We start from the raw sequence: 21,827 nt of genomic DNA on the forward strand, positions 1-21,827 counted from the left end.
TGAGCAACGTCGGCTGATCCTAGGTCTGTGCTTATTTGGTGAATAAAGGAAGCGTGATTGGTCAACCCAGTCCATCGGAATGAAACGTGTCTATGGGCGGACCCAATTTACACCAATAGCTGGAAGAGCTTGGATATCAAGGCGGGGTTATTTTCCCTATGGACCAATCAGAGAGTAGAACCGTATATTGAATTTTACAGGACAGCAGTCTCTGGGTGTGTTTTGATTCGAGCAGTTGCTTTCTTTTGCTAAAGTTTTTATATTTTTTTACTGCAGAACAATCATTTGGAAGCTCATGAGGTAAAGTAACGTTTTTAACTTGATAAAAGCAACGCACATTTCAGTGGAAAATGAAACTGTCAGAAGTCAAAAAACTAAAAGTGGCCAAACTACGAGTCATGCTCAAAGAGCGAGCACTGGACATCAAAGGACTGAAGGCAGAACTCGTTGGGCGTTTGATGTCCGCTTTCGAAGCTGAATTGCAAGCTCCAGAATCAAGCGATCTTGGACAAGACAAGGAAGTCCCTGGTCTTGGAGAAGAGTCGAAGCCACAAGATGACGATTCACCCAGAGCATCCACAGTGTTAGCGATGGAGAGAGAAGTCCCTCTACCGGGCGAGGAGGCGAAAGCCACTGGACACGATGGAGACGTTGCATGCACCGCAAGTTCAGAGATGATGGTGAGACCTAGAGCTGATTGTTCTCCTATCGGTGCAGACACCGAGGCACCTGCAATTTCAGCAGCCAAACTTGATAACACGTCAACAAGTCAGTTGGAAGACGTGTGTGTAATCAGCACTTTTACCATGAGCCCGTGTGCAAAAACCACGGCAGACAAAGAAGGGTTGATGGAGCAGACCTCGTTAAATCAACAAGTAGAGCAACAGCAACATGTCACAAGTATGTTGGTTGTTGGGCAGTCTAAAGAAGATCATGCAGGATCAGCTGTGCAGAACAGAGTTGAGGAGGAGGACAGTGTTTCCATGGTGGCCCAGAGAGGGAGCAGCACTGCATCCAGCCTCAGCCTGGGATCTGTGGCCAGTGACCAGACCAACCAGGACACCGGTAGATATGATATGACACACACTGAATAATGTCATGATTATTTTTATTGTATCCTTCAGGGTTGGGGTCAACTCCATTTTATTTACAGTCAATTCTAAAAGTGACGCAAACTCCAATTAAAAACAAATCCTAAATGAAAAGCATTGAAGAGAATTGTAATTTTAGTGTACTTCCTGAATTGACTGGAATTGAAATGGAGTTGACCCCAACCCTGGTATCCATATGTTACAGGTTTATAACCCATCTTGTACATTGGCCTACACTTTTAGAGTAATCAATCAATCAGAATCCCCTCCTCCCCCACTCTCGTTGCAGTGTTTCACATGGACAAAGACGAGGAAAATAAGGCTGGAGGTGGAGGGGAGAAGCGTGGGGTAAAGAGGCCTGCTCAGGGTGAGAGAACCAGAGGCAGGGCCTACTACGAATTCAAGGAGGAGATCCAGTACAACAGGTACCTTTCCTCCATGACTCAAGCTCTGCAGGGTTTTCCGAGTGAGCCTGGGCAAATGATCCTCTACCCACCAGACAGTGTCTTTAAACATGACCAAACTCTCTCTCCACACAGGGCCAAATCCCCACCGCCTCAGCCTGAGAGTAATGGTGTTGATGCCGAGGAAGACGGAGGGCGGGTCAGACTAGACTCCTGTGAGTTTAATTATGAGGGATCACCTCTCTCTCATTGCCCTGGTTGACCAGTGTGGTGTTAATGGTCAGTTGGTCATCCTCTCTAATCTCCACAGACGGCGGTGACCTGCACTTTGAGGTGGGCCGGGACGGCTGCAGCGGCCAGCCAAGGTTCTGGGAGCGTTGCCCTCTCCTGTGGTCTGGATGCAGACTGACACACGGAACTCACCAGGGGAGGGTGGGCTTCGAGGCTATGTTTGAGAAAAAGCTGGTGTCTCCATCACTGGACTCTGAGGACCCTGAGCACCATGGTCTGAGACTGGGCTGGTCAGTGGAGCGTTGGAACTCCAACTTGATGCTCGGTAAGGACCAAACTTTTTTCCCAACAAAAAAATGTGCCAATTATGTGGATATGTTCTGGTTATAAATGTCCCATGGTTTAGCAGAGGTACTTCATTGAGTCTTATGAATGAAATGTTTCTGTATGATTTGTGCTGATTTCTCTCTCATTCTCCTCATTCAGGTGACGAGGACTTGTCTTACGGTTACGACGCTAGGGGCAGAAAAGTGACGGCTGGGAAAGAGGAGGAGTTTGGAGAGCCCTTTTCAGAGGGCGATGTCATTGGCTGTTATGCTGTGAGTGACACTAGTTTTTTGTTTTTTTTACCCCTCCCTCACTTTCTTGAATGCAGGACATGTTGAAATGCCATTTTAATAATAACAATCCAAATCTAAAAAATACAAACCTTACTATTGAAGTAATCCCTGCCTCGCTTTGTGTTTATGGGTTTGTTCCTGTCTCCCTGCATCTTTCCACCCATAGTCTTTCTCTAAGGAGGAAGGAGTTGAGCTCTCCTTCCATAAGAACGGTCGCCTTATGGGAATGGCGTTCCACCTGAGTTCGGCTGCTCTCTGCGGTTCTGTGCTGTACCCCCACGTCCTCTGCAAAAACACCTCTATCACCCTCAACCTGGACCCCACGTCTCCCCCCTGGTACCCCAGCCCTGCAGGGTACACCCCCCTCTCCTCCCTGCCTGCTGGACAAAGGCTCAGTGCCCCAACCCCACCAACCTCCAAACTGCAGTGTGAGGTGAGAGAGCAGAGCAATGACTGTCAGCACTAACATGAACTCTATTCGCTGGCCTGTGTGCACTTTATTCATGCTATACCCCTCTCTCTCTACCCCTCTCCCTCTTCTCTCTACCCCTCTCCCTCTTCTCTCTACCCCTCTCCCTCTTCCCCTCTCCCTCTTCTCTCTACCCCTCTTCTCTCTACCTCTCTCCCTCCTCTCTCCCTCTTCGCTCTACCCCTCCCCCTCCTCTCTCCCTCTTCGCTCTACCCCTCCCCCTCTACCCTCTCCCTCCTTGTTCTACCCCTCCTCGCTCTACCCCTCTCCCTCCTCTCTCTACCCCTCCTCACTCTACCCCTCTCCCTCCTCGCTCTACCCCTCCCCCTCTACCCTCTCCCTCCTTGTTCTACCCCTCTCCCTCCTCTCTCTACCCCTCTCCCTCCTCTCTCTACCCCTCTGCCTCCTCTCTCCTCTTCAGGTGTTGATGATGGTGGGTCTGCCAGGGGCAGGTAAGACCCACTGGGCCAGGGCTCACATGAAGCAATACCCAGAGAAGAGATACACCCTGCTGGGCACCGCAGGCCTCCTACCCTGCATGAAGGTCAGACCCCCAGACACACAACTACCCACTATTATAACACTATTATAACACCATTATATCACCATAATAGTATTATAACACTATTATAACACTAATAACACATCATTTTTTATTTCACCTTTATTTAACCAAGCACGCCAGTTGAGAACAAGTTCTCATTTACAACTGCGACCTGGCCAAGATAAAGCAAAGCAGTGCGACAAAAACAACAACACAGAGCTACACATGGGATAAACAAACATACAGTCAATAACACAATAGAAAAATCGGTATACAGTGTGTGCAAATGAAGTAAGGAGGTAAAGCAATAAATAGACCAGTGGAGAAGTCATTACAATTTAGAAATTAACACTGGAGTGATAGATGTGCAGATGATGATGTGCAAGTAGAAATACTTGTGTGCAAAAGAGCAGAAAAACAAAAACATATGGGGATGAGGTAGGTAGTTGGTTGGGTGGATGGGTGTGTACAGCTGCAGCGATCGGTAAGTTGCTCTGACAGCTGATGCTTAGTTAGGGAGGGAGATATAAGTCTCCAACTTCAGTGATTTTTGCTATTTGTTCCAGTCATTGGCAGCAGAGAACTGGAAGGAAAGGCGGCCAAAGGAGATGTTGGCTTTGGGGGTGACCAGTGCAATGTAGCGCGTGCTACGGGTGGGTGTTGCTATGGTGACCAGTGAGCTGAGATAAGGGGGGCTTTACCTAGCAAAGACTTATAGATGACCTGGAGCCAGTGGGTTTGGTGACAGATATGTTGTGAGGACCAGCCAACGAGAGCATACAGGTCGCAGGGGTGGGTAGTATATGGGGCTTTGGTGACAAAACGGATGGCACTGTGATAGACTGCATCCAGTTTACTGAGTAGAGTGTTGGAGGCTATTTTGTAAATGACATCGCCCGAAGTCAAGGATCGGTAGGATGGTCAGTTTTATGAGGATATGTTGGCAGCATGAGTGAAGGAGGCTTTGTTGCGAAATGGGAAGACGATTCTAGATTTAACTTTGTATTGGAGATGCTTAATGTGAGTCTGGAAGGAGAGTTTACAGTCTAGCCAGACACCTATGTATTTGTAGTTGTCCACATATTCTAAGTCATAACCGTCTAGAGAAGTGATGCTAGACGGGTGGGCGGGCAGCGATCAGTTGAAAAGCATGCATTTTGTTTTTACTAGCATTTAAGGGCAGTTTGAGGCCACGGGAGCAGTGTTGTATGGCATTGAAGCTCGTTTGGAGGTTTGTTAACACAGTGTCCAAAGAAGGGCCAGATGTATACAGAATGGTGTCGTCTGCATAGAGGTGGATCAGAGAATCACCAGCAGCAAGAGCGACGTCATTGATGTATACAGAGAAAAGAGTCGGCCCGAGAATTGAACCCTGTGGCACCCCCATAGAGACCGCTAGCTAGAGGTCCGGACAACAGGCACTCCGAATTGACACACTGAACTCTACCTGAGAAGTAGTTAGTGAACCAGGCGAGCAGTCATTAGAGAAACCAAGGCTGTTGAGTCTGCCGATAAGAATACGTGATTGACAGAGTTGAAAGCCTTGGCCAGGTCGATGAAGATGGCTGCACAGTACTGTCTTTTATCGATGTCGGTTATGATATCGTTTAGGACCTTGAGCGTGGCTGAGGTGCACCCGTGACGAGCTCGGAAATCAGACTGCATAGCGGAGAAGGTACGGTGGGATTCGAAATGGTCGGTGATCTGTTTGTTCACTTGGCTTTCGAAGATTTTAGAAAGACAGGGTAGGATAGATATTGGTCTGTATCAGTTTGGGTCTAGAGTGTCTCCCCCTGCGAAGAGGGGGATGACCGCAGCAGCTTTCCAATCTTTAGGAATCTCAGACGATACGAAAGAGAGGTTGAACAGACTAGTAATAGGGGTTGCAACAATGGCGGCGGATAATTTTAGGAAGAGAGGGTCCAGATTGTCTGGCCCTGCTGATTTGTAGGGATCCAGATTTTGCAGCTCTTCAGAACATCAGCTGTCTGGATTTGGGTGATGGGGGAGGGGGGGCTTGGGCCAATTGCTGTGGGGGGTGCAGACCTGTTGGCCGGGGTTAGGGTAGCCAGGTGGAAAGCATAGCCTGCTGTAGAGAAATGCTTATTGAAATTCTTGGTTATTGTGGATTTATCGGTGGTGACAGTGTTTCATAGTCTCAGTGCAGTGGGCAGCTGGGAGGAAGTTCTCTTATTCTCCATGGACTTTACAGTGTCCCAAAACCTTTTGGAATTAGTGCGGCAGGATTCAAATTTCTGTTTGAAAAAGCTAGCCTTTGCTTTCCAAACTGACTGTGTGTATTGGTTCCTGATTTCCCTGAAAAGTTGCAAATTGCAGGGACTATTCGATGCTAGTGCAGTACGCCACAGGGTGTTTTTGTACACCACCATAACACTATAACACATTATAACACTATAACACCATTATAACACTATAACAACATTATAACACTAACACCATTATAACACTAACACCATTATAACACTAACACCATTATAACACTATAACACCATAACACTATAACACAACACTATAACACCATTATAACACATAACACTAACACCATTATAACACAAACACCATTATAACACTATAACACCATTATAACACTAACACTATTCATAGTTTTATTCATCTATTAATTATATCAATTCCAAAGGTGTGTGTCTGTATGTTGTTAGCTGTACCTTTTCCCTACTGTATTTATTTATTTATTTTGCTCCTTTGCACCCCATTATTTCTATCTCTACTTTGCACATTCTTCCACTGCAAATCAACCATTCCAGTGTTTTACTTGCTATATTGTATTTACTTTGCCACCATGGCCTTTTTTTTTTTGCCTTTACCTCCCTTATCTCACCTCATTTGCTCACATAGTATATAGACTTATTTTTCTACTGTAATTATTGACTGTATGTTTGTTTTACTCCATGTGTAACTCTGTGTTGTTGTATGTGTCGAACTGCTTTGCTTTATCTTGGCCAGGTCGCAATTGTAAATGAGAACTTGTTCTCAACTTGCCTACCTGGTTAAATAAAGGTGTTCTCAACTTGCCTACCTGGTTAAATAAAGGTGTTCTCAACTTGCCTACCTGGTTAAATAAAGGTGAAATAAAATCAAATAAAAAACCTGTGTGTTCCTCTCCACAGGGGCAGGGTCGTAGAGAGAGCAGGCTGCAGCAGGCCTCTCAGTGTCTCAGTGAGCTGATCAAGGTGGCGGCTCAAACTCCACGCAACTACATCCTGGACCAGGTAGGTAGCTATTTGATAGGACAGCAAGGGGAGGCAGTGTCTGCTGATTGGCTAGCTGCTTGAAAGAGTGAGGGTATATTAACTGATAGGTTAGGAATCAAATCTGTTCATAATTAAAGGTGATAGTTTAGACAATCTTTCTCTCCTGCCACTCCTCTTTGTTTCCTCTCCTTCTCCTGCATACCACCAAGCAAAACATATGAATTTGAGTTCTCTGTAAAGACAATTGGACAATAGTGTATTGTTGTTCATCCCCAGCCCAACGTCCACCCCTCAGCTCAGCGCCAGAGGCTGCTGTGGTTCGCGGGTTTCAGGCGGAGGGCGGTGGTGGTGTTCCCATCTAAAGAGGAGTGGAAGAGGCGTCTGCAGGAGCAACAGGAGGAGGAGGGGGACAAGATCCCTGAAACGGATCTCCACAAGGTCAAAGGTCAGGGAAATACAATACAGAAGATAACCAATGAGCAGTGACCTTTTTAAGTATAATTTCGTAAGCATTCACACAATTCAAAAACGTTTATAGAGTCGCAGCATATCAGTCTTTGAGTTGTTCTGAGTTGCATCATTTTCACACAGATTCAGTTTAATGGAGTAACATACTGTGCAAGCCTATACAGTGAAAGGAGAACCTAACTGAAGGTGTGGTTGCTTTTGATGCTGTGTTGATGTTCTCTCCTCCCCAGTGAGCTGCACTCTGCCGGAGCAGGGAGACCTGCTGGAGAAGGTGCTGTTTGTGGAGCTAGCCAGAGAGGAAGCACAGGCTCTCTTGGAGGGGTACAAAAAAGAGTCAAAAAGCCTGCTCCCCCCTGTCCCCTCCGCCCCCAAACAACGGAAGAAACCCCGCGTCCGATACAATAACCCCCATAGCCTCGGACTTCAGTCTTATCACCTTAACAAGACCAGATTTGGAAGGATGGCCACGCAAGACTATAACCCCACTAAACCCCTCATCAAGGGCCGGATGGACAGGGGGTACAATCCAGTGGCGGCTGGTGACTTGAGAGGTCAGGGAGAATGATTGATGGGGGGAAAAACTTGAGTGGCGCTATTACTGTGTAATTATTATGTGTTTGGTCTGGTAATATGTCACGCCTTGGGGTTCTTCTGGTTATAGTAATACATTTTTTTGTCTGTAGGTTGGGACCGCACATGGTTCAACCAGGAGCAGCCATACCCATATGGTCATCAGCAGTACTGGACACCACAGCAGCTCAGATATGTGAGTCCTCGTCTATCCAATCAACCTCTGATGAACATACTTCACCTTTACATAGTTTCCTTATATACCGCCTTATTAATTCATACATTTTGGGGATTTTTTATTGATTTAAAATGATTTTATTGGATAGGACAGAAAAAGACTGGAATGATATAGTAGAGAGTTGCTGATATCGCAGATTGGAAACCATGCTGCAGGGGTATATGATCTAGAAGCAGGGGTGTATGATCTAGAGACAGTGGTATATGATCTAGAGACAGTGTTATATAACCTAGAAGCAGGGGTACATAATCTAGAGGATTATCTAGAGTCAGGTGTATATGATCTAGAGACAGTGGTATATAACCTAGAAGCAGGGGTACATAATCTAGAGGATAATCTAGAGGCAGGTGAAAATAATCTAGAGACAGTGGTATATAACCTACAAGGAGGGGTACATAATCTAGAGGCAAGGGTATATAATCTACAGGATAATATAGAGGCAGGGCTATAGGACCTAGGGGCAGGGCTATAGGACCTAGGGGCAGGGCTATAGGACCTAGGGGCAGGGCTATAGGACCTAGGGGCAGGGCTATAGGATCTAGGGGCAGGGCTATAGGATCTAGGGGCAGGGCTATAGGATCTAGGGGCAGGGCTATAGGATCTAGGGGCAGGGCTATAGGACCTAGGGGCAGGGCTATAGGACCTAGGGGCAGGGCTATAGGACCTAGGGGCAGGGCTATAGGACCTAGGGGCAGGGCTATAGGACCTAGGGGCAGGGCTATAGGATCTAGGGGCAGGGCTATAGGACCTAGGGGCAGGGCTATAGGATCTAGGGGCAGGGCTATAGGATCTAGGGGCAGGGCTATAGGATCTAGAGCCTAGGCGACACATTTCTGTGATATTTATCTGGCAGGATGAACCGTTCAATGGAGCGAACTACCAGTACCGCAGCCATGACTTTAATCATGAAGCATGCAGGGAGTACAATAGACAGCTAAACTACAACAAACAGCTAGAATGCTACAGACAGGAAGCATGCTACAGACAGGTAGTGGTACACACGCACACAAACAGGCATGCACATTGGGTATCTGTCAGGGTTTCCATTAGCGGTAATAGCCGGCTTTTGGCAACAAGAAAAGTAATTTAAAAAAAGACGATAAATAAAAATGTCCTTAACTGTTTGAAACCTGAACATTTTACACTGAGGCATGTCTTACCTTGCTTCAAAGTAGCTTAGCCAAAACCCAATCAAACTATAAAGACTTCCATATGCCATTGAAAACAGTAGCCTATTTAGCTGTTGTTTTTCAAATGTATTTCATTGTCGAGGTAGCCAAAGGCCCAATCCTAGTCATATTAGCAACCCATGCTAGTTGTTGCATCTTTATCTCAACTCTAACTAAATTTCTAATAGATGCGGTAATTTCATCCCGGTCTCATGAAAACGCTTTGAAACCAAATTTGCAGTTTGGTACGAACATTCACGCGTCGCCTACTGCCTTGAAATAATAGTTGATCAACATTTTAAGCTAATCGTTATCTGTTGCATCAGACTCCTTGCTTTTTAATGTTGTTTTGGGTGTATACTAGGCCTAGTGGTTGTATGAATTTCGGATCTGTCGTCCCACAACTGTCCCAGAGTGTTTGGAATGGGCTATTTCTTTCTCGCACAGAATGACTAGCTGACCAATAGAATAGGTTAACGTTTCTACTATGGGGGATAGTAGATTGACATAGGCTAGTGATGTTGCTGTTCCTTACTGGTTTACTGAGGAAAAGTAAATGTGAACAGTTATTCTAACATCTTTAAATTCTGCATCGGAATTCGATAAGGAGCCCATTGCATCCGAGTTTCATGTTCTGTTAAAATGAATTACCATAATCTAAATGTGATTTATTTTATTCTGAGCACCGTGGGTGGTTACGCACACCCAATGCACATGGGACCGGTACATTTCTTAAATGTCTGGTAAATTAAAATACTGCCAGTCAAATGTCCTGCTCCACATTTTTCTGAGACCCTGGTACCGGTGTGTGGGTGCAAAACAGGTAAATGCTATAGACAGGGTAGGATAGAGAGCATACCTGTGTACAGAGCACAAAGGAAGTGCAGTCCGATTTGCAGCACCTTAGACAGTCTCACATGTTAAAAGTCTCACAGTCAATGTTTCTGTTAAGGTATGAATGATGTATTCTATTCTCTCTCTCCCCCTCTCTGTTCAGTGGAATCAGAGTTACCAAGACCAGGACTATTACAGCAACGAGAATCAGGTTTACCAAGACCAGGACTACTATGGTAACAGGAACTACACTTATGATAGTTACCGTTACCAGGGTTACTGTTAAACATCTAAAGAGATCAGCAAATTCTGCAGGTGGTTTTTATAAAGATTTATTATACAGGTTATATCTTACATTATCTTACAGCATTTTTATGCAAAGTTGGGAAATATTGTGCCTCCACCAGGTGCCTAAGTGTCAAACATTAAGCAACGTTTGTATGGAGTTATCTTTTTCTGAAATACTGCTGGAACTTTATATTCAGGGAATGTTTCCTCAGACATTTTCATAGCGGGGGTCTTAAAACTTTCTACAAAAGTATTGTCTCTTAAAGCAACAACAACATTAAATCGCTGCTTTTTCGTTGAAGAAAATGTCTATTGTATTAATTTCAACATCTGGAAATTTTATCCTGTGCAGTAGCTGGAGTTTGATCAATTGCTTTTGTCTTCTCGGTCAGGCAGCACTAGTTGATAGAGCAGCACAGCACCCTTGGCTGAAGGACACAACTCTGACCACAGGGGGGTGCTCTGGTCTAGCCGTAGCACCTCCTTCAAATCACAAGACAAACGTTCAGAGATTCATTACACATAAGGTGCTAATGTGTAATAAACTGTTTATAAACTATTTGTATGACATTGTTCAATATCTATGTTTCAATTATGAACTTTCCATATGCTTTGCTCTGTTCTTAGACATTACATTTTCTTTATGCACAGATTAGTTTCACAGATAACAGTAACTGTTGTGGCGCTCCTTACTGTTTGGCTCAAGAACACGATATCTGTAGACTCCTGGGCCTCAATGCCCCCCTGCCAGTAAAGCTCTCGAACTTCTGTGGAAGTCAGTGAACAACTGGGGACAGACAACACAACATAGGAATTGTATAATACTGAATGTCATTTTGTGGTCAGTTATCAAACATGGGCCTGATAATGAAGGGCTATTTTCTATGATGTCATTTCCTTTGTGAGTACCTGATGTAGAACTCTGCACTGGGTCTGCCTGCACTGGTGTGATTTAGAGCGATGCCCATCAGTACCGGCTCACCCAGAGAACACAGAGGAACATTTACCTGCAGGCAGACAGTGGGGTCGTAATGAGAGGAATGAAGACAAACTTAATGAAAGAGATGGAGAAAGAAAATGATAGATGGAGAGAGAAAGAAAGGGGATAAACAAACAGACTGTCCTTGACCACTCAGTCTCATGGCCAGCAGCTATGTTTCTTTGTCTCACCTCGTCTCTGATCTCAGCGCACACAGAAGAGAACAGCTCTCTGACCACAGCCTCCTCCCTCCACTGCAGCATCTCCACCCTGATCCTGTCCTCTTCATCGAGGCCTTCAAACACAGCCTGGGGGAAAGGGGGAGGAGGCAGCAAAGGTAATTAGATACCATAAGTAAGTTGCCATAAGTATGGCAAACAATGGAAATAGAATGCAGTTCAACAGTCGTTTTGAATAAGTGTCAAAACTTAATCCAACCAACCTCACAAGTATGGAGGAAACAATACCACATTTCATACAGTATTGGTTTAACTTTCAACCTCTTTCTCCCGTCTCACCTTTGGTTCTGGGTGCCCCCCAGGGATGTCCAGCAGCCCCCTTGCCTCCGCCACTTGCTGGCTCCTCCTGATCAGCACCACCTGTCTGTCAGCCGTACACAAGACCCCACCCACCCCCAGCGGCTGGGCCAATAGCGCCAGAGGATCCCCATACTCCACCTCCGCACGCTGGCGTAGCTTCCTTGCTCTCTGAGACCAGTTGGTGCCCAGGAAGTCCCTATAGCAGGTCAGGCCCAACCTCAGGGTCAGGATGGGAGTGGCCCCCTCACCCTTCCCACCCACATCACTCTGTGGGAAGGGTTGAGCTTCTACTGCACTGCTTCCCACAGCAGGATGTTGGTCTCTGCACCCTGGGGTGGAAGTTTGCGTGTCTCTGGGGTTCCCTTCCCTCTGCTTATAGCTACTCAAATCCTTGTCATTATGCTGTCGTTCGCCTATGACTCTGTCTATTTGATCTCTTTGGTGTCTGAGCACCTCTGCTCTTTCAGAGTCCGCGTTCCCCTTTGTCTCGTGTTGGCCCTCTTCCTCCTGAATGCTACATTGCCTTCCGTCTCTGTCTCCTTCTCCATTCATGCAGGGAGGCTGGGGTGTAGGTGGACAGGAGGGCTGGGGTGAGGCCAGACTGAAAGAGTGCAGCCTGAATTTGGCCCCATTGAAAAGCCATGGCTCCATGGTCACCCTCTCTGTCCACACCTCCTCTATGTGACTCTCCAGTGCTGGCTCTGTCTGACGGTTAAACCTTGATGAATATAGAGAGAGATGGAGTGAGAGGACAATATATTCATTGTGTTTGATAACTGGTTTTATAGTTAGAAGTAGTCTAACAACCAACTATCGATTGAAAATAATGAATTCTGAATTTACCTGGCAGAAAGCTCCACCTGCACTTGTGGTTCCAGGAGTCCTCCCCAGGCGGTGCAGTGCAACAGCACAGAGACCTCAGGATCCATTCTGATTAAGCCTGATCAAATCGGAATCATATAAAATCAGCTCTCATGTTTGTGTAGAATAAATGAAGATCATTTTCAAATTGAGGAAGGATAGTTTTACCTAGCCCAATATTGGACTAAAGGAGTCTAACGTTACTCCTTACAGTCCAAGGACCTTACATGTTCTGTTTAAAGGGCGAAGTGGCTCTCAAAGTCAAAACAGCCAAATACTCAATTTAAACGTGAATTCCCAATAATGGTACATTTCTAGCAACATAAGTAATTGATAAATTAGCTTGTCACTAACAATGTGCCGGGACTAAACGGTTAAACTAACTTTAGCGAGAAACTGATTGAACTAGCTAGCTACTAGCCAAATATGTACTCTTACGGAGCCTAACGTTACTCCTTAAGTCCAAGGACCTTCTAGGTTATTTTCAGAGGTATACTGGCTCTGGCAACCAAGGAGTAACTATAGGCTCCGTAAGAGTACATCTTAGGCTAGTAGCTAGCTAGTTCAATCAGCTTCTTGCTAAAGTTAGTTTGAACGTTTGAACCCAGCACCTTGTTCTGACAAGCTAATTTATCAATGACACAAACACGGCTATAGTTTGAAAGATTGATCCTTACCAATAGCTTCCTTCCACTGCTATAGCATAAACAAGTCAAGCCTTAACGAACATATAGATTACTTTTATGGAATGGACGCTGACTGAACCAAAGTCTCGAGCGTTTGGTAAAGTTAGAAACATATTTAAAAATTGGTCACTGAGAGACATATATGCAAAGATACTAGTAACTGACAAAATATGTGGTCTTAAAAGTCCAGGAAGTGATTTAGTGGACGAGTCATAACAATCAGGTCAGCACCGCCCACTTCTACAGCTGATTGGAGGAGGCATGAGGTTGGTGAGTACATGAAGTAAACTGCTGTGAATGCATTGATGAGTAAAATACTATTTTGGGGTGTTGAAGTGTGTGAAATGCATTAAATGTGCGTATTTTTTGTTATTAGCCAGAAGAGAAACAATGAGGCATTATCTTGTAGAGAATAGAAAGACAAGGAAGTGTTAACCCCAAAACGTGCAGTAGTGTGTGGTCGTGTTCAGTATGGAATAAACGATCTGAAAAGGAGTGAAACTGCGCTAACGTCCTGAATGTGTCCACTAAGAACAGATATTTTGTTTTCAGTTGCAAATGGAAAGAAATGGGGAGGGACCTACCTGAATTTGTCCAATATAAACTATAGTTTGCGTTTGGCGTAAACGCAACAGAATCGGTATAATGATTACACCCCAGCACAATCCCCAGTATATTTGTTATGATGCGAAGAAAGTACAACATTTCGGTACGTCTATGCTTCTCTACCCTTGCAATTCACCATTGCTTTTTTGTTGTTCAAATACTTGTTTTGCCACGTGACATCATAGGTCAAAAGCTTAGCCCAGTGTCTTTAGTCGAGTTAGCTAGCAAGCTTATAGCCACCGCTAATACTGAACAAAAATATAAACTTAACATGCAACAATTTAATGAGGAAATTGAAATACATTCATTAGACCCTAATCTATGGATTTCTCATGACTGGGAACACAGATATGCATCTCACAATGGGCCTCTGGATCTCGTCTCGGTATTTTTGTGCATTCAAAATGGCACTCTGTTTACAATGTTGACATCAGCAAACCGCTCGCCCACAGGATCTAATACACGGTTGTGAGGCTGGTTGGATGTACTGCCAAATTCCCTAAAACGAATTTGGAGGCAGCTTATGTTACAGAAATGAACATGAAATTCTCTGCCAACCGCTCTGGTGGACATTCCTGCAGTCAGCATGCTAATTGCAGCTCCCTCAACTTGAGACATCTGTGGTGTTGTATGACAACTACACATTTTGTAGTTGTCTTTTATTGACCCCAGCACAAGGTGCATCTGTGTAATGATCATGCTGTTTTATAAGCTTCTTGATATTCCACACCTGTCAGGTGAATGGATTATCTTGGTATAGGAGAAATGCTGACTAACAGGGATGTAAACACATTTGTGCACAACATTTTAGAGAAATACATGTTTGTGCCTATGGAACATCTTTTATTTCAGCTCATGAAACATGTGACCAACACTTTACATGTTGTGTTTATATTTTTGTTCAGTATATATGTTTTTTTTAATGTCAAATACACATCAATCCAAATGCCTCAGTATTTATATGTGGGAACACGTTCGATTGGAGAACCATCTAATGAGTGAACATGTAGTTCATCTGAAACATTCTTATGAGAGTTTGAAAACAACATGTATTTCGCTTTGCCCATATTAAGCACACGTTTTAAACCAGCAAGGGATTTCTGCATAGCTATAAAATCTGACTGTAGTTTTAGCACAGCCAGATCAACAGTTGGGGAAGTAGCATACATAATAGTATCATCCCCATATAGATTAAGTTAACAATTTTTAACAGATTGACCAATGGTGTTTATATAAATAGGGAAGAGAAAAGGTCCCAAAATCGACCTCTGTGGTACATCTTTATTTACTTCAAGAAGTTTAGACTTAACCCCATCAATCACGATGGTCTGAGTTCTGTCATTAAGATAATCATGAAACCAAGAACAGGCGTCAGAGCTCAGGCCTATTGAGGACAACTTATTCAGTAAAATAGCATGATCAACAGTATCAAAAGCCTTTGACAGGTCCACAAACAAAGCAGCACATTTCATTTTAGTGTCTAAAGCAATTGACAAAGATCATGAACAACTAAAGTGGTTGATGTAATAGTGGTATGTCCAGGCCTAAACCCTGATTGGTTTACATTCCAAATTTTAAAAAATCAGATAATAAATAGCGAAGTTGTACATTTACCAAGGTTTCAAGAATCTTAGCTAGACAAGGAATCCTTGAAATGGGGTGATAATGATGAAGATCAATACTATCACCGTCCATATGGAGTGGCTGCACAAGAGCTGATTTCCATACTTTTGGAATATTTCCTGATAACAATGTTAAATAAAAAATGTGAGTTATTGAGCCAACAATGATAGGCAGACCTGGATTCAATTGGTTAGCCTCTGTGTATCTCTTATCTCTCTATTGCCCACAAAGCATCCAGGTCTCCTTTTTCTGAAATTGCCTAAAAGAAAAGCTGTACCAACTATAATTTCTGTGATCATGCAGAAAGTTTACACTATCAGCATCCAGCCCAATATCATTGTGAATAGGCTTAGAAGTTCTTTCAAAGAGATAGCCCACTGAAATAAAATGGTGATAAAATGCATCAATGATGTAATTTCTTCCCCGTAATGAGGCCAGTGTTTGAATTAATTTGTTGTGGCAGAGAGGAGGAAGTAGAACCCTTAAGAGATTTGACAGTTTTCCAGAATTTTGCCAGGTTCCTATTACAATCTGAATAAGCGGTTACATAATAATCTGATTTAGCCTTTCTGATTTGTCTTACACAATGATTCCTCAGTTGTTAAAAGCTTGCCAGTCCAGGCCTGTGATCCCAACACTGTGTGGTCATTCTGTTTAATTAGTGGCAGTAAATTATTACAACCTTCTTGGTGTAAAACCTGATGCCTCACTGGAGCAAATAAAGAATGAATTTTTGGACAAATCAAAAAAGGTACGACAATCTCCTAGTCTGCCATTTAAAAGCTTTATATACTTAGTAAATGTAGGAAAGGCACAGTTCAAGCAGCACAGATTTAGGGTTTGCTGCATGATGGTTTATATTGCAGCATCTCTGTCCAACCACACGAGTGCACTCTTGCACAGTATTTTTCTACCTTCTTCCAACATGGCATTCCCACGGTGTTCATGTATATTATATTTTGGTGTTGTGATGATCTCTATGTTAACAGGGCTGTACAGTATGTTTACCAGTATATATATGAGCAGTGGCAATTTTAGCATGTAAGTCTTGGTGGGGAAAACGGCACATTTTTTCTTCGATGCATGCCAGCAAAGGCACTACAGGACATAACACTAAACAATATATTAATTGCACTATAACAGTGACAAACAGTGCCCACAAACTGTTAGGGCCTACATAAAGCTGTCCCAACAGCAGATATTTATTTTCAGCACCATGGAGTGAATCCTTACCACGGCTACACCAGGTTATCAGCGGAGCCTTGTCTGGCAGCGCCAACGGTTAATTCAGCCTTTTAAATGATTTACTGCCTTTACAAAAAACTGATGATATGGCTGACTTGCTTGAACAAATGTGGTTTATACTGACAGTTAAGATGTACAAATTATGGCATAAGGGACGACGAGCGGATAAGAGGCAATCCGTAATTTTGATTAAGACATTAATGAGCGAGCTAGGACAGACGTAGTCAATATAACTATTGGTTCAGCACTTTTGAAATGTACAGCAACAGAATTCAGAACATGTGCCGTTCTTACAGTATTCTCCCTGTACACCAAGTCAGAACTGTAGGATAAATAATGGGGGCATATAAGCAGACAATAAAAGCTCTTACAATATTCAATGATGACATTTCTCTAAAACAGGCTACAGGCTACATGTGCACCACCAAGTCAGAACAGTAGGCTAAGGAGGAGGGAGGGAAAAAGGAGGGAAAAAGGGACCAAATGATTAGGGTAAGGCTACTAACCGCTTACTTCACACCATACACTTAGTATTACTTTCTTAGCTACAGTATACATATCTCCCTGGCATATTACATAATTTATGCAGCAGCATACAATACTTTTTTGGACTCACCTTGTTGTGCTGTGCTCACTTGAACAGGAAGGTGGCACGGCGGTCCTTAAGGGCAAATTTTTGCATCAAAGTCTGGCATTCTCTGGATTTATGGCGCTTTCAAGACAACTGGGAACTGAAAAAAACAAGGTTGAATCAGGAATCAGGAATCTTCAGGTCGGAGCTCTAAAAAGAGGTCAGAGTTTCTGACTTGGAATTCTGAGTTGGATGACCATTTAAGTTCACAGTTGTCTTGAGTTCAGTGAAGTCTGAGATTTTCGAGTTTCCAGTTGTTTTGAACACGGCAGAAGTCATGCTGGATTGACATTATGACCGGTGTTGAATGTTTATTATTTTAAGCTTGGAAAAGAGACCCTTAAGCCCAGACTTGGACCACACACCCACTCCACTGAATAGCAGCCTAGTGATTGCTTTGCAATGCTTGCAGTTAGCCACTGATTCCTTCCAAACCACTCATTGTTGTATTTGCAATTTCCAACTTGTGTAATATTTATGAACACCGATACATTTGTATCTGTATTGTGTTTTATCTTCATATTTTATTATTATTATTATTATTATTTTTTGACCTTTTATTTAACTAGGCAAGTCAGTTAAGAACAAATTCTTATTTTCAATGACAGCCTAGGAACAGTGGGTTAACTGCCTGTTCAGGGGCAGAACGACAGATTTGTACCATGTCAGCTCGGGGGTTTGAACTTGCAACCTTCCGGTTGACAAGGTTTGAAAGTGATTTGCCAGTAGATTGTCAATTTGATTCATGATAATGACTGCTAGCTTGCTAGCTAAGTTTGATCAGTCCAATCAAAGCTACGGTAGATATAATATGATTTTATGTCATTTAATCTGTGGCCAATGACCTTGAGCCTTCTTGGATGGGCAATTCTAACGTAACTCTATGGAAGCACCCAAGGGGCTTGAATTTTCGAGCTCTCGCCGTAGATTTTGCAGTGACATGGTGTCCCCATGAGTGACAGAACACTGAGCCAATCACAGCGCAACTAAAAAACATTACCAACCCCTACGCTCCGTGTTTTCCGCGGGCTGTCCCACCACCACAGAAAGCACTGAGCTAGGCTGGAACACCTACATGTTCGAGCTGCCTTAAGAAAGCAAAAGAGCGACCATGTTTGTTTGCGGCTTTATTAACTCAGTGATTTATAAACATTTATTTTTACCTTGTTTGCAAACTGAAATGTGACACGTATTAAGGCCAAATTAACATGCAAAAATAAATATATGCAGTTGAAGTTGGAAGTTTACATACACCTACAGCCAAATACATTTAAACTCAGTTTTTCCACAATTCCTGACATTTAATGCGAGTAAAAATTCCATCTTAGGTCAGTTAGCATCACTACTTTATTTTAAGAATATGAAATGTCAGCATAATACTAGAGAGAATGATTTATTTCAGCTTTTATTTCTTTAATCTCATTCCCAGTGAGTCAGAAGTTTACATACACTAAATTAGTATTTGGTAGCATTGCCTTTAAATTCTTTAAGTTGAGTCAAACGTTTCGGGTAGCCTTCCACAAGCTTCCCACAATAAGTTGGGTGAGATTTTGGCCCATTCCTCCTGACAGAGCTGGTGTAACGGAGTCAGGTTTGTAGGCCTCCTTGCCCGCACATGCTTTTTCAGTTCTGCCCACAGATTTTCTATAAGATTGAGGTTAGAGCTTTGTGATGGCCACTCCAATACCTTGACTTTGTTGTCCTTAAGCCATTTTGCCACAACTTTGGAAGTATGCTTGGGGTCATTGTCCATTTGGATGACCCATTTGCGACCAAACTTTAAGTTCCTGATTGATGTCTTGAGATGTTGCTTCAATATAGCCAGGTCATTTTTTTCTCATGATGCCATCTATTTTGTGAAGTGCACTAGAACCTCCTGCAGCAAAGCACCTCCACAACATGATTCTGCCACCCCCGTGCTTCATGGTTGGGATGGTATTCTTCGGCTTGCAAGCTTCCCCCTTTTTCCTCCAAACATAACAATGGTCATTATGGCCAAAAAGTTATATTTTTGTTTCATCAGACCAGAGGACATTTCTCCAAAAAGTACGATTTTTGTCCCCATGTGCAGTTGCAAACCGTAGTCTGGCTTTTTTATGGCGGGGTTTGGAGAAGTGGCTTCTTCTTTGCTGAGCGGCCTTTCAGGTTATGTCGATATAGAACTTGTTTTCCTGTGGATATAGATACTTTTGTACCTGTTTCCTCCAGCATCTTCACAAGGTCCTTAGCTCTTGTTCTGGGATTGATTTGAACTTTTCGCACCAAAGTACGTTCATCTCTAGGAGACAGAATGCGTCTCCTTCCTGAGCGGTATGACGGCTGCGTGGTCCCATGGTGTTTATACTTGCGTACTATTGTTTGTGACCCGGATAAAGCACTAAATAAACTTCAGTTAGTGCTAAATACGGCTGCTAGAATCCTGACTAGAACCAAAAAATTTGATCATATTACTCCAGTGCTAGCCTCTCTACACTGGCTTCCTGTCAAAGCAAGGGCTGATTTCAAGGTTTTACTGCTAACCTACAAAGCATTACATGGGCTTGCTCCTACCTATCTCTCTGATTTGGTCCTGCCGTACATACCTACACGTACGCTACGGTCACAAGACGCAGGCCTCCTAATTGTCCCTAGAATTTCTAAGCAAACAGCTGGAGGCAGGGCTTTCTCCTATAGAGCTCCATTTTTATGGAACGGTCTGCCTACCCATGTCAGAGACGCAAACTCGGTCTCAACCTTTAAGTCTTTACTGAAGACTCATCTCTTCAGTGGGTCATATGATTGAGTGTAGTCTGGCCCAGGAGTGGGAAGGTGAACGGAAAGGCTCTGGAGCAACGAACCGCCCTTGCTGTCTCTGCCTGGCCGGTTCCCCTCTTTCCACTGGGATTCTCTGCCTCTAACCCTATTACAGGGGCTGAGTCACTGGCTTGCTGGGGCTCTCTCACGCCGTCCCCGGAGGGGGTGCGTCACCTGAGTGGGTTGATTCACTGTTGTGGTCATCCTGTCTGGGTTGGCGCCCCCCCCTTGGGTTGTGCCGTGGCGGAGATCTTTGTGGGCTATACTCAGCCTTGTCTCAGGATGGTAAGTTGGTGGTTGAAGATATCCCTCTAGTGGTGTGGGGGCTGTGCTTTGGCAAAGTGGGTGGGGTTATATCCTTCCTGTTTGGCCCTGTCCGGGGGTATCCTCGGATGGGGCCACAGTGTCTCCTGACCCCTCCTGTCTCAGCCTCCAGTATTTATGCTGCAGTAGTTTATGTGTCGGGGGGCTGGGGTCAGTTTGTTATATGTGGAGTACTTCTCCTGTCCTATTCGGTGTCCTGTGTGAATCTAAGTGTGCGTTCTCTAATTCTCTCCTTCTCTCTTTCTTTCTCTCTCTCGGAGGACCTGAGCCCTAGGACCATGCCCCAGGACTACCTGACATGATGACTCCTTGCTGTCCCCAGTCCACCTGGCCATGCTGCTGCTCCAGTTTCAACTTCCACCTGACTGTGCTGCTGCTCCAGTTTCAACTGTTCTGCCTTATTATTATTCGACCATGCTGGTCATTTATGAACATTTGAACATCTTGGCCATGTTCTGTTATAATCTCCACCCGGCACAGCCAGAAGAGGACTGGCCACCCCACATAGCCTGGTTCCTCTCTAGGTTTCTTCCTAGGTATTGGCCTTTCTAGGGAGTTTTTCCTAGCCACCGTGCTTCTACACCTGCATTGCTTGCTGTTTGGGGTTTTAGGCTGGGTTTCTGTACAGCACTTTGAGATATCAGCTGATGTACGAAGGGCTATATAAATAAATTTGATTTGATTTGATTTGTGACTTCTGACTTCAACTGTTAATATACAGCACCAGTCAAAAGTTTGTACACACCTACTCAATTAAGGGTTTATCTTTATGTTGACTATTTTCTACATTGTACATTAATAGTGAAGACATCAAAACGATGAAATAACACATATGGAATCATGTAGTAGCCAAAAAAGTGTTAAAGAAAATATATTTCAGATTCTTCAAAGTAGACACCCTTTGCCTTGATAACAGCTTTGCACACTCTTGGCATTCTCTCAACCAGCTTCACCTGCGATGCTTTTCCAACAGTCTTGAAGGAGTTCCCACATATGCTGAACACTTGTTTGCTGCTTTTCCTTCACTCTGAGGTCCAACTCATCCCAAACCATCTCAATTGGATTGAGGTTGGGTGATTATGGAGGCCAGGTCATCTGATGCAGCACTCCATCACTCTCCTTCTTGGTCAAATAGCCCTTACACAGCCTGGAGGTCTGTTGGGTCTTTGTCCTGTTGAAAAACAAATGACAGTCCCACTAAGCGCAAACCAGATGGGATGGCGTATCGCTGCAGAATGCTGTGGAAGCCATACTGGTTAAGTGTGCCTTGAATTCTAAATAAATCACCCTCCGTGTCACCAGCAAAGCACCCCCAGTAGGGTTGCACATTTTGGGGAATAGTCCGAGGTGGAAACTTTCCGTGGGAATTAACAGGAATACA

The 21,827-nt window shown here is 43.9% G+C and overlaps 3 protein-coding genes across 9 annotated transcripts in view; 2 read left to right on the forward strand and 1 right to left on the reverse strand.

Moving 5' to 3' along the window:
* The first annotated feature begins 184 nt into the window (after window positions 1-184).
* si:ch211-107m4.1 (heterogeneous nuclear ribonucleoprotein U-like protein 2) lies at window positions 185-10,718 on the forward strand. 2 transcript variants are annotated; one of them, XM_031789763.1, is made up of 13 exons: window positions 198-1,065; window positions 1,381-1,516; window positions 1,631-1,710; window positions 1,806-2,051; window positions 2,213-2,325; window positions 2,513-2,779; window positions 3,237-3,359; window positions 6,509-6,610; window positions 6,869-7,037; window positions 7,291-7,611; window positions 7,744-7,826; window positions 10,035-10,107; window positions 10,552-10,718. In XM_031789763.1, exons 1-13 carry the CDS (start codon window positions 351-353, stop codon window positions 10,563-10,565), a joined length of 2,442 nt encoding a protein of 813 aa, XP_031645623.1. In that variant the 5' UTR covers window positions 198-350; the 3' UTR covers window positions 10,566-10,718. The 2 variants fall into 2 exon arrangements, with proteins under 2 accessions (XP_020327556.2, XP_031645623.1); XM_020471967.2 differs by lacking the exon at window positions 10,552-10,718 and having other exon boundaries at window positions 185-1,065; window positions 10,035-10,460.
* nudt22 (nudix (nucleoside diphosphate linked moiety X)-type motif 22) lies at window positions 10,188-14,774 on the reverse strand. Of its 3 annotated transcripts, none has more exons than XM_020471969.2 (7): window positions 13,809-14,774; window positions 12,521-12,617; window positions 11,657-12,395; window positions 11,330-11,446; window positions 11,069-11,166; window positions 10,853-10,946; window positions 10,188-10,642 (listed from the first exon to the last, which is right to left on the reverse strand). In XM_020471969.2, exons 1-7 carry the CDS (start codon window positions 13,927-13,929, stop codon window positions 10,526-10,528), a joined length of 1,383 nt encoding a protein of 460 aa, XP_020327558.2. In that variant the 5' UTR covers window positions 13,930-14,774; the 3' UTR covers window positions 10,188-10,525. The 3 variants fall into 3 exon arrangements, with proteins under 3 accessions (XP_020327558.2, XP_020327557.1, XP_031645624.1); XM_020471968.2 differs by lacking the exon at window positions 13,809-14,774 and adding an exon at window positions 13,216-13,422; XM_031789764.1 differs by lacking the exon at window positions 13,809-14,774 and adding an exon at window positions 12,707-12,834.
* vegfba (vascular endothelial growth factor Ba) overlaps window positions 13,456-21,827 on the forward strand; it is a 28,651-nt gene continuing 20,279 nt past the window's right edge. For 3 of the 4 annotated variants that reach the window (XM_031789768.1, XM_020471971.2, XM_020471972.2), the window contains exon 1: window positions 13,822-13,933. The gene's annotated coding sequence lies outside the window, so the exon portion shown is untranslated. Of the gene's footprint in view, window positions 13,495-13,821; window positions 13,934-21,827 lie in introns of those variants that run through there. The other variant, XM_031789765.1, reaches the window with a different exon arrangement.

This window comes from Oncorhynchus kisutch, linkage group LG15 (assembly GCF_002021735.2).
Source record: "Oncorhynchus kisutch isolate 150728-3 linkage group LG15, Okis_V2, whole genome shotgun sequence".
In the NCBI taxonomy this organism is placed as follows: domain Eukaryota; kingdom Metazoa; phylum Chordata; class Actinopteri; order Salmoniformes; family Salmonidae; genus Oncorhynchus; species Oncorhynchus kisutch.

Excerpts from the sequence above, each read along its gene's own strand:
- nudt22 (XM_020471969.2), bottom strand. The coding sequence starts at position 13,929 with ATGTTGTACTTTCTTCGCATCATAACAAATATACTGGGGATTGTGCTG. Across the intron at positions 12,396-12,520 it reads CAGGTGGAGCTTTCTGCCAG|GTTTAACCGTCAGACAGAGC; the intron begins GTAAATTCAGAA and ends ATATTCATCAAG. Across the intron at positions 10,643-10,852 it reads TCGTGTTCTTGAGCCAAACA|GAGGTGCTACGGCTAGACCA; the intron begins GTAAGGAGCGCC and ends TGTGATTTGAAG.
- si:ch211-107m4.1 (XM_020471967.2), top strand. The coding sequence starts at position 351 with ATGAAACTGTCAGAAGTCAAAAAACTAAAAGTGGCCAAACTACGAGTC. Across the intron at positions 3,360-6,508 it reads GCCTCCTACCCTGCATGAAG|GGGCAGGGTCGTAGAGAGAG; the intron begins GTCAGACCCCCA and ends TCCTCTCCACAG. Across the intron at positions 7,827-10,034 it reads CACCACAGCAGCTCAGATAT|TGGAATCAGAGTTACCAAGA; the intron begins GTGAGTCCTCGT and ends CTCTCTGTTCAG.